The 11,014-nt window shown below is 49.9% G+C and overlaps 6 protein-coding genes across 6 annotated transcripts; 2 read left to right on the forward strand and 4 right to left on the reverse strand.

Moving 5' to 3' along the window:
* Nucleotides 1–169: 169 nt before the first annotated feature.
* N7503_009443 (NAD(P)-dependent alcohol dehydrogenase) lies at nucleotides 170–1,424 on the forward strand (the record flags this gene model as incomplete). The annotated part of the gene is made up of 3 exons (XM_057068989.1): nucleotides 170–497; nucleotides 546–1,174; nucleotides 1,221–1,424. The coding sequence occupies 3 exons, from the start codon at nucleotides 170–172 to the stop codon at nucleotides 1,422–1,424; spliced, it is 1,161 nt and encodes a 386-aa protein (XP_056915600.1).
* A 46-nt stretch (nucleotides 1,425–1,470) lies between these two features.
* Nucleotides 1,471–2,986, reverse strand: N7503_009444 (uncharacterized protein; the record flags this gene model as incomplete). Its single annotated transcript, XM_057068990.1, has 2 exons — nucleotides 1,471–2,894; nucleotides 2,953–2,986. 2 exons carry the CDS (start codon nucleotides 2,984–2,986, stop codon nucleotides 1,471–1,473), a joined length of 1,458 nt encoding a protein of 485 aa, XP_056915601.1.
* A 596-nt stretch (nucleotides 2,987–3,582) lies between these two features.
* N7503_009445 (putative 2-deoxy-D-gluconate 3-dehydrogenase) lies at nucleotides 3,583–4,500 on the forward strand (the record flags this gene model as incomplete). The annotated part of the gene is made up of 3 exons (XM_057068991.1): nucleotides 3,583–3,714; nucleotides 3,774–3,989; nucleotides 4,051–4,500. 3 exons carry the CDS (start codon nucleotides 3,583–3,585, stop codon nucleotides 4,498–4,500), a joined length of 798 nt encoding a protein of 265 aa, XP_056915602.1.
* A 506-nt stretch (nucleotides 4,501–5,006) lies between these two features.
* N7503_009446 (putative L-serine dehydratase) lies at nucleotides 5,007–6,416 on the reverse strand (the record flags this gene model as incomplete). Its single annotated transcript, XM_057068992.1, has 1 exon — nucleotides 5,007–6,416. The coding sequence occupies one exon, from the start codon at nucleotides 6,414–6,416 to the stop codon at nucleotides 5,007–5,009; it is 1,410 nt and encodes a 469-aa protein (XP_056915603.1).
* Nucleotides 6,417–8,404: 1,988 nt separating this feature from the next.
* Nucleotides 8,405–9,467, reverse strand: N7503_009447 (putative 3-oxo-5-alpha-steroid 4-dehydrogenase; the record flags this gene model as incomplete). Its single annotated transcript, XM_057068993.1, has 2 exons — nucleotides 8,405–9,262; nucleotides 9,336–9,467. 2 exons carry the CDS (start codon nucleotides 9,465–9,467, stop codon nucleotides 8,405–8,407), a joined length of 990 nt encoding a protein of 329 aa, XP_056915604.1.
* Nucleotides 9,468–9,874: 407 nt separating this feature from the next.
* Nucleotides 9,875–10,325, reverse strand: N7503_009448 (uncharacterized protein; the record flags this gene model as incomplete). The annotated part of the gene is made up of 2 exons (XM_057068994.1): nucleotides 9,875–10,077; nucleotides 10,304–10,325. 2 exons carry the CDS (start codon nucleotides 10,323–10,325, stop codon nucleotides 9,875–9,877), a joined length of 225 nt encoding a protein of 74 aa, XP_056915605.1.
* Nucleotides 10,326–11,014: the final 689 nt, after the last annotated feature.

An 11,014-nucleotide genomic window follows, 5' to 3' on the forward strand; every position in this document is an offset into this window, starting at 1 on the left:
ACAAACATCACCCGTTCAGGCAGTTGACGAAAAGGGTAACTCCAACCACTCTCATACCAATGCGGCAGATTGAACCGCAATCCTCAGTTACGAATATGGCTACTTTGCCGCAGAGTGTATTATACTTAAGAAATGTCCATGTCCGTCAACTCTATCCGCTCTTCAAATAATGGCTCCCTCAGTCCTGGTGGATCAGACTACTGCGGTCCTTGCGACCAAGTCGCTGGAGCGGGTCGTCATCACGGCGTCTCATGTCAACCCGTCTTTACAAGTTACTGCGGACCACAATTTAAAGTCGGTGGATGCGCCTATCTATGCACCGGGGCGAGGGGAGGTGCTGGTGCATATCAAAGCGACCGGTATTTGTGGATCGGACATTCATTTCTGGAAGACCGGTCGCATCGGGTCCTTGGTTTTCGAGGGAGATTGTATTATCGGCCATGAAGCCTCGGGAATTGTCTTACAGTGTGGTGATGATGTTACCAACTTGGTACCAGGTAAGGAAAGTAGTCTACATCTTTTGGAAAACTACTGATATCTGTTAGGTGACCACGTGGCCGTCGAGCCTGGTGTTCCCTGCGAAAGTTGTTTCCTCTGCGATGACGGCCGATACAATTTATGTGAAGATGTTCGGTTTGCGGGGGTTTATCCTTATGCCGGTACGATGCAACGATACAAGGTGCACCCCGCAAAGTGGCTGCACAAGCTCCCCGACAACATTAGCTTTGCCGAGGGAGCGCTTCTGGAACCTCTATCCGTTGTCATGAACGGCATCACGACCGCAGGATTGAGTCTGGGTCGTGGGGTTGTTGTCTGTGGCGCTGGTCCAATTGGACTTATCGCACTGGCTGCAGCTCGCGCTTCCGGTGCTCATCCCATTATTATCACTGACTTAGAACCGACACGCCTGGCTTTCGCGAAGGACTTTGTTCCTTCTTGCATCACATACCAAGTAGACCGGACCAAGAACGCCCAGGATAACGCTCGGGCCATCCGAGCTTTGTTTGGAACATCAGAGTACCTTGCACCGGAGACTGTACTTGAGTGCACAGGTGTTGAGAGCAGTGTCTGCACGGCTGCATATACTGCGCGGCGCGGTGGTACCGTTATGGTCATTGGCGTGGGCAAAGCCCTTATGAATAACCTTCCATTTATGCATCTTTCTCTCGCAGAGGTATGCCATTCGAGAAAATATCTTTGATGTTTACTGATTACTCTAGATTGATCTACGATTCATCAACCGCTACCGTGATACATGGCCCCCTGCAATTGCATGCCTTAGTGGTGGCATTCTTGATTTGAAAAAACTTGTCTCTCATGTCTTCCCCTTGGAGAGAGCAGAGGAGGCTCTTCATCTGTGTGCTGATACAAGAAACGGTAGTATCAAAGTATTAATTGTAGATGACCAGGAGGCCTCGCTATAGAGTTGAATATTTACAAAATTGATAAACACAAGACTTATTGGTAGTACTACTCCTGTAGGGACTCAAAGTCCGCCTGAATCGAGGAGCATATGTCATCAACGAATGGCATCTCTTTCTCTACAGGCACACCCAAAGCTCCAGACTGCCAGCTCACCGTGCACATCAAACTTCCCCCTTTAACACTGATGAAATTAAATACCAAGGGACCACTAGGAACATTCGCCGGTTGTGAGAAAATCATCTTCGTGATGCTGCACTTTTGATCTGCCTCACTGTTCCCATCGTCAAAGGCAAGCAAATTGCTGACTTCATACGAACAATCTCGCTCTGCCCCAACTTTTCCCAGGGTCCAATTCCTGATGCTTGGAATATACCTGAGCAAGCCGATTGCTTGATCATGAAGCCTCGTCGAGCACTCGGCAAGGCTCTTGGTTATCAAGCTAGCATTTATCCACATCTCATCTGGTAGCGCAGATGACTCGACGTTACGTGCCCGCTGGTGCACATCATATTGCCCAGACACATAAAGGCCCCAAGAAAGACTTGACAACCCGACAGATCTTCGCATATCAACAGCCGTCCCCGACACGAAATTGGTGACGCTGGGATCAGGAATTGCCTTGCTTAACGCCCGGACGATCATCTGGTGAAGAGCTCCCGTAAGTTTGGTGTCATGCTTCCTGCAGATCTGCAGGCTCTTCTGCACCAATGGGGCCTCAATTTCGAGCATTTTCACTCTGCTGGGGTCGGTGACCGCCGAATCGTAAAAGCTACGCGACCCAGTCCAAGTACCAGCGTCTACCGTGCTAGCACGGGCATGCAGTCCTAGCATCGCAGCTAGAGATTTGGGCAGATGGACAGCGATCAGTGGTGCAAGGAGGAAGTTCCACGAAATGGTAAGTCTCTCGCGCGTGTCGAAGGGTGCTGGAAGAGATCGGCCAGGTAGGCTGACCAGGAAAGACTCTTCTCCATCGCGACGAACGCCTTGTCGCCATGCCTCAAGGAACGTACGGTGAAAGGCGACTCCAACCATGCCGTCTCCGATGGTATGGGAGAAAGCGAAAACAACTAAGCAGCGTTTTACCGCAGAGCCATCTCGTGACACTAGAGGCAGAATAACAATCCTCCAGGGGGGGATGTCAGCAGGCCATGGACGATCGAGGATCTGGGGTAAAATGCTTTCGAAAGTCGAGGTGTCATCACCCTCAAGGCTGTCATGTTGAAGGATGGCGATATGATCATGGAGATCGATGGTCGGCACTTCATAATAAGCCGGCTTTTCGGTATGCTTATTCTTGACGATGGTGGACAAGAAAGAGTACTTCAATATGCAAGCTTCCAGAGGGGCAATGAATGATTCCGACGAATTCAGATCTACTTGCTCACCCGGAATCTCGTAAACTCCTCCGACAATGAGGGCATTGTAGAACCCAAGCTCTTCGCGACTGATTGTGCGGCGCTCATTGGGACCTGGTTTTTAGTTAATACCGCAGATCACTTCTGCCTCGGGACATGCGTCAAGACTCACTGGCGAATCTCATCAAAGTCTCTGGTTCTGACATGTCCATGGCTTGACTGCTGTCTTGTCAAAGCAGGAACATGCGCGTTCAGAATCGCACGGGGGAGTGAGATCGGGGTTCTGGCGGGATTTTTTGATTACATATCGTGCCGAGGGAGAATATTCACGATGCTTATCTCACGTGGCCACGTGTGTTCGAGGATATTCACGATCTCATCTTTGGCACTCAGTGCTTCACTTCACACCGGAGTCTTCTACGTTATAATCATTCAATTTCAACTTGGAAGGTCAAGTTCATGATTAAAATGTTCAACCTAGACCAGCTCTTGAGAAAAACAACAACCAAATGGGATCGAAAGAGTAGATAGATTGCAGTGTATGTAAACTGCTAACTTATCCCCACTAATTGTTTGTTCATATATACGGAAGAGCGTAAAAGTCAAGAGTTAAACTGATTGTGTCACGAGTTTAGTCAATTGCCGTCGGTGATTGATTCGGCAACGGACCTTTCCGTGTTGGGAAACACCCCGCGTGTGGGGTAGCGGCTCCGTCATGAGTTATTTGTACTGTCTTTTTCTTTTCCTGCTTCTTTTCTTCATCTTTCAATTCAATTCTTGTTCTTTTCAATTGCAGAGCAAAATGGCAGCAACTGTGGGATCTCTCTTCTCCCTGAGCGGCAGGACCGCCCTCGTCACGGGCGGCACACGAGGTATCGGCCAGGCAATGGCCTTTGCCCTGGCCGAAGCCGGCGCCGATATTATTTTGGTTCAGGTAAATCACCCAGAAAATCTGCGCCAGAACAAGGAAGCAGAATAATAATGTTACTATAGCGGGATGAGTCCAATACAGCCACCAAGGATGAGATCATCAACCGCCTTGGTCGCAAAGCCTATATTCATGTCGCAGAACTGTCAGACCGAAAGGCCGTCCAAGGAATTGTACCCGCAGTGATTGCCCAAGGACTAAAGCCCGATATCCTCTTGAACTGTGCTGGTATTCAGCGGAGGCACCCGAGCCACCAGTTCCCCGACGAGGACTGGGATGAGGTGAGCCACCAGACGAATCCTTGCTTATAGTCTCTATGTACTGATCAAGACACTCTTGCAGGTCCTCGAGATCAACCTTACATCTGTATTCGTGCTCTGTCGTGAATTTGGTGCCTACCTTTTGCAGCGTGATGCCTCCGAATTCCCCTCAGGCCGCCGCGGCTCCATTATCAACGTTGCCTCCCTCCTGACGTTCCAGGGTGGCATCACTGTGCCTGCATATGCAGCCTCAAAGGGTGGTATTGGGCAGCTCACCAAGGCACTTTCTAACGAGTGGGTCAGCAAGGGGATTAACGTCAATGCCATCGCCCCGGGATATATTGACACCGATATGAACGTGGCCCTCATTAATGATGCCGATCGAAATGCCGGCATTATGGCTCGAATCCCGGCTGGCCGATGGGGTAAGCCTGAGGACTTTAAGGGTGTGGTGGTTTTCCTGGCAAGTTCCGCTAGCAGCTATGTTTCAGGTGATGTTATCACTGTTGACGGCGGCTGGATGGGTCGGTAAAGTCTGAGCCAGCGCCACACCGTTAGCCTTTTTGTTCTTTTTTCTTCTTCCACTTTTGTATATAGACAAAGACCGTTTCGGAATACATAATCTGAATGTGATCATGTCAGATCGACCTAAATAATGATGAATTGATGTCTGACTACGAAGATGGATTAGGCCTAAGAAGTCCGTTCTCACAGGGCAAACTGGCATAAAGCCCGGGAAGCCACTTGACATAATGCCACTTCGTTTTAAAACTTAAAGACACTTGAAACTCAATATTAGTCACCGGGGATTTTGCCCTATTTAGGTAACCCTTTACTCGGATACCAAGTTCCTTGAATTGCAGTCCATCCACTATCGGGGTTTAGTAGCCTCGGGCCAACCATTGTTCATTAATTTAAACAAACATGCATTATAATTGCACAACTAGCTGGGTAGTATCAGTTAAAAGAGTAATATCGTCATCATCATGAACACCAAAGTAAAAAAATTCAAAAGAAAACAGTCTATGCCGCTGTCAATCACACCCATCCCTCTGACAGCATCTTTCTATATTCCCCAGCCATATCAATAGTAACATTACTTCCACCACAGACGATAATGACAACCCTGCTCTGAGAGTTGAGATCTGGTAGAAGCTGCTTCAACTTGGATGTGAGTTCAGGAGTCTTTGGCGGGATAGCCTGACCAGCTGCACTGGTCTCCGGCCTGGCGTCCAGGTCGGCTTCATTGTCTGTCGAAGAGGCTCGGTCATCGCCGTAGCCCTCATCCCGAGAGGCAGTATCATCTAGATCCCTCTTGCGCTTCTTGGAGCTTTGGCCCTCAGCGACGGGGATCGCCGACTCAGCAGCGGCAGTGGCAGTGGCGGCGTCGCCGATGGCCGCTTCGACACAAACCCCGCAAGCGAGTTCGACAAGAAGTCGCTCATCATCTGCAAGGCGGAGTACGCCTCGTGCCGCCTCGGCGTCTGTGAGCACGGCACTGTGAACTTTGATACCGGGCGGAGGCGACACGGCGTATTGGAAAGTAGTTTCTGAGACACGAATGGCTCCAAGGGACGTGGCTTGGGAGGTGATTTTAGGAAGAGAGACAAGGGATTTATGGGCGATGGCTGCTGCTAAGGAGTCGGTGCCGTCTGTTTCGATGGCGAGAAGGTTGATGGGGCTGGGAGTCGTGGAGACTGGCACGGAGGAAGTGGTTGTGATTGTCTCTAAAGATGTATCCAGATAGGAGTGACTAGTGCTGGAAAAGCCATTGTCCCTCTGCTTCATCGACCGCCGCTTCTCAATGCCCATAACAAGGCCATTCAAAAGACCGCCACCGCCAACACTGCAGAGGATAGCATCAAGAGGGAGTGCCCGCCCGCCGTAAACTTGCTCCTCCTCAGTATTAGCGGCCGGGGGGAGTTGCTTTTCTAACTCATCAATAATTGTGCCGTTGCCCTCCCAGATGGGCTCATTATCAAAGGGGTGTAGGGCAATCTTCGCCACATCTTCGTCATCCCCAGAGCCAGTCTTCATGATGACCTCCTTCATGTAGGAGCCGGCCTCGAAGAAAGTCTCCCCATGGCGAATGACGTCCGCGGCACCCGCAGCTTGTAGTTTCTCCAGCATTAAAGGTTTCGTGGAGAGGGGCACCACAACAGTGCAAGGGTATCCCAGGGTTCGGGCAGCACACACAGCGGCCAATCCGGCATTTCCACCGGACGAGGCGTAGAAGTGAATTCGGCGGTTTGCATATTCTGGCTTGCGAAGGTGAGATAGAATCTGATTGCCCATCGCACGAGATTTGAAAGAACCGCTAGGCTGAACATTCTCCAGCTTCAGGAAGATCCTACATCCTGCAGCGCGAGACAAGGCAGCGGATTCGATAAGCGGAGTTTCGATCCATGGTGTTTTGAAGGTTGGTGTCTGGTATTCGGCGGAAGGCATGATGCTGTCTAATGTGGGTTCGACGGACGTGAAAGGATAGATCTATCCCTCAAGGGCGAAGATAGGGAAGTCCCCAAGGGAAGTTGAAGTTATAAAGCAATGCCAAAAAAAGACAATATTGAATAGATCGAGGCTTGCACGACCGTTTGTATAAGAAGCAGGAATGGATGAGACCACAAAGATGCGAATAAAAATATCCAGTGTTGACCTATACACATGAGACATTTGATATACAATCAACAGTAGCCCTAGTTGTAGGGCCCGGGGGGTTTTCCGACGGGCAACATGGCCCGTTTTCCGATGGGAAACGGTGGTTTCCCGTCCCGGCGTAGAGATAGGGACCAATCGACCGAGGATTGGGCAACCCAAACAGTAGGCTGGATGAACCCATAAGATACTCTCAATAGCTTTATCTTAGCTAATTGATACCACTGAATCCTGTTTAGGCGTCCCCACCTTCTCCAAATATCCCCTCAGGAGCAATTGAGCGGGCATCTGATACATCACTGACCAACAGAAACCTTGAAACCCTCCCGCCACACCAATATTAGGTCCAGACGACCGCGGGGGTATTACTCACAAGGTTCCCGGTGAGGTCACTTGGTCCACAATCCACGCGTGCGGGAGACCATCGATCATACTTATAGGCAGGCAGTCCGTCAGTGGAAGAGGCGAGACCACAGAGCGAGAAAAAAAAAGATCTGCAAAAGAATACGCCATCCGCATGATTCGTCTGGCATTTAGCTAAGGAGAGAGCTCAGCCAACCTATCTCTCTAGTTGCGGAGTGTAGTATTCTTTCGCCGCTTCGTCTTGTGATATTGCCAGTCGCAGACATTTCGACGGGCAGAAGCGGGCACAATTAGGACATTCGATCGCTCCAAGTTTAGAACCGAACCTTCTGAAACAAGATAGACGAAATTGCTGTTGCAGTAGGCGAAAGGGATATTGCTTTGTTTGTTGCGCTGAATTGATTGGCCCAATTACCCGAACGAGACGGAGCTCGAGACGTAGAGTAGGTCAGCAGGTCAGGCATTATGTTCCGCATTCTCAAATAAAGGTGGGTTTCGTGTCTGAGTTGCTGTCCTAGATTCCATTCCGAATGATCCAGCCCGGAATATTAAAGCTTTCTCGCACCGGGTGCACAGCCCATTTCACATGCAAATTGCTCCACGAATTTGCTATCGACAACTTTCCCGGGTGGACCAACACTTCATAGACCAGGGTGGGCAAGTTTGGGCTCTGTTATCGCCCACTCAGGCTCATGGGCAGAGATACTTAGGTGCTTTCCGCGGGGCTAGCAGTGGCGGCTTGACAACAGCCCAGACGCACCCGCGCTGGGGAAGTGAACTGGCCAACACAGAAAAGCGGGACGATACAGTGCAAACGGTTAGCGGCGGCCTTGCGTGGTCTGCTCATCTTGCCTGTTCCCGGCCCTGATAATGCGACGTGTGGCACGGCCTATTCCAACGAGCATCCAAGCGCGTTGATAGAGGCGAATGATAGATCGCCTATCTGTGCATCGTTATCTTCCCACGTGGAGTCCACAGTGCCGAGGGGATTAGCCGACCGGGACATAAGCATGCTTTATGCTATGTACAGGTGGGTCGCATTAGCCCCAGCTTTCAGCACAAGTCCCAGTGGGTAAGGGTTGGCTTGAAGCGCATTATACCACCCCAAAGTAACTGGTTCTTGGTGCGAGAAAATATGCGAAGAGCTCCTCCGCCTCGTGAACAGATATAAGGCCCCGTGTGATGAAGTCTTCCTCCAGTAATGTCTTCTTGGTCAATCATACCGTTGCAGCTGTCCACCGACCATGATGTTGATCTCGGCAACAAAGATGCGTTTGGTACCCGGATCAGTGCATGTCAATAGATAGAATAGAAAACGTGGTTTACTGGCACTACTACTCCTGTAGGCCCTGCAACAGTCCTAGATAGTTTCAGAATCCCGATTCAATGTCGATTATTTGCATGTCTTTCTTATTATTTCAATATACCCAAGGAATCATAAGCCATCGATCCTGTACAGCCACTCTGCCGAACTTCTGCATATACCACTCTTTCGTGGTACGTGCTGTCAGGCCGAGATTTACGGCCACAAAGGCGAAGCACGCCAACACAGTCTTGTTGACCATCTGACCCGGCGGTGCCGCCAGAAATGCAAGGGATAAATAGATGATGCATTCGGCTCCGTAGTGAGGACACACTGCCGCACGGAAAATAGGGTGGTCGGGAAGATTATACTTCTTCAGGGAGAAGAGGAAATGGTGACAATCATGCTGTAAGCCCGAGGCCATCAAGAACAGCGGAATACAGAAAAAGGTTCGCACCGTCGGGGCATTGGTCATTTTCACATCGTCAACTGTGAGCTTTTGCGACAGGATACTGCTCGATCCTTCAATCCAAATGGCCACACCCGCAGCCAGGTAGAAACCCAATCCCAGTACCCAGTGTACAACCCACATCTGTGACGATGAGGGTTTGGCAAACTTGTGACTTTCCCATAACCGGCGCGATCCTTGGATGGCTAGCAGAATCCAGCAAATCAGGACCTGCGTGAGAGTCATGGATTGCTGTGCATGCTCTTCGCTAATCCGTGTCGCGATTAGCTGGAACACTCGGCCCCGGAAGACTAGCTGAATCGCCCAGAATGCGGAAGAAAGAACGGATACGATATAGAACTGGGTGAAGTAACTGTGAGGAACCTGCCAGGTGGCGAGGTAGTCGAGCAACCCCAGTGAGGTGGGGTCCTTTGGCTCGGATTCAGGTGTTGAGTTCGCCACGGCACGGGGGCCATAGACTAAGAAACGGGAGCGTAGGGATGAGGGGATGCTAACTGTGATAGTCTGCGGGTGTAAATACTTCTGTTAGCGAGGTTAATCCTTTGGCAAGACGTCAAAACAAGAATGCGTTGCATACGGTGGCAGCGGCTAGCAGGAAAAAGACGCGCAAAGCATCAATGGCATCCATCGCCAAGGCCTCGAGGGCGCGATCGACAAGATCCATGAGGAGCACTTGTCCACAGCGCAGAACAAGTAGCTCGAGCTTCATGGGCAAAAAGTACAGAGCACGCCGCCTTTGATTGGTGACCGCCCTCGGATGATTTTGCCACTGTTTACTTACGTGCTTCCTAGGACACGCCAGATGACCATTGGATAATGAATGTATGACCAGCATTGAAGCAACGGCCTTGAGGAGACCGAATCTGTATCCTTTATGTTTGGATCACAATGAATACTCTTTATCTCTCAAGTGACTAGTCAATACAGTTTTGCTGGGTCAGTGAATGATACAAGATCAAACCCATCCAAACTTGGCCTCCACATATTGCATTGCACTGGTCAGGATGCTCGGCGACTCTTGCCATGAGATTACCAGCTACACAACTGCAACGGGATAGTTGGATCCACGTACACTTTATTGTCTCCTTTTGCACATCCCAGTTCCATTCCATCTATTCAGTGGAATTCGAAATGTGGTTTGATGGCTTCACTGCCCGTCTGACCCATCCCCCAATCAGAGATGTGTGCTTCTAGCTTCTGGACGAACTCCAACCATTCGCTGTCAGATTGCCCATAAGTCAGACGACAGATGGCCAGACCGCTGTCTTCTTTCTCTTGCGCAGACACAATCAGAATTAAATTGGAAGTGATCATGACTCCTGCAAAACAGAGTCAATTGAATGTCCACGCAGCTCTCTTCTCACTTGTATCTGGGCATCGATTTGTTTTCCTACTGATTCGTGATAGGTTTCCTCAGAAGCTTTCTGCTTGACCTTTTGACCGCTGATGACCTCACCCATGAGCTTGTCAAGATTGAATTTGTGAGTCAGGCTCTTCACACGCTGGGAGTAAGCTTTTCCTCGCTCACTAACGTCTACGACGTACGTCTCTGGAGAACCGCTTCCATTTCTGGAGCCGTGTATCCTCCGCTCTGATGGAAACCCCAAGCAACGCATGAAGTGCATTGGTCAACTTCCATTGCATTTCATCTGGCACCCCAATCCTTCTGTCAAAGACTGATAGGATGAAAGTTCCTGCGGCAATGGAGCTCGTAAAGCTTCGACATGCTGCTTAAGCCATTTGTGTGCACGTTGTAAGCAATCTACCCGAGGTGTTTCTCACAGAGAAAGACTTGCATACCATCATCCCGTCCAATTTGACAACAAACATGCTCGAGTATAAATCCGCATATCCAATAAAAACATACTGATAGATAGGCCAATGCCCACAATCACCAAAACCGATTTGCATTTCTAGAGATTGGAGTAATCGAAATCAGCCATGTCTCCATGCGCCTCTAGTGCATCCTTCGACGCCGCATCGTTAGGGGCTGCCGAGTGACGGAGTTCCCGAGGCTTTCTAAGGTTCTTGCCACCTAAGGTTCTTGCCACCAGCGAAAGATTTTCAAAGGCTTGATGTGGTGCCCAGGTGGTAGACCTCTAAACTACAAGGGTGGGAGTGTGCTCTCTGTGCCTGTTTAGCTCAACGATGCTATTGTGATGCAATTTCGAGTAATGTTGCATGTAATTGAGCTTTGAAATTCTTCGGATACAAGAAAGCCTAGGCTAGTTGAAGGATAATGTACGGAGGACGCCA

Source organism: Penicillium pulvis, assembly GCF_028828015.1.
Source record: "Penicillium pulvis strain IBT 33274 chromosome Unknown scaffold_8_segment0_segment0, whole genome shotgun sequence".
NCBI lineage: Eukaryota > Fungi > Ascomycota > Eurotiomycetes > Eurotiales > Aspergillaceae > Penicillium > Penicillium pulvis.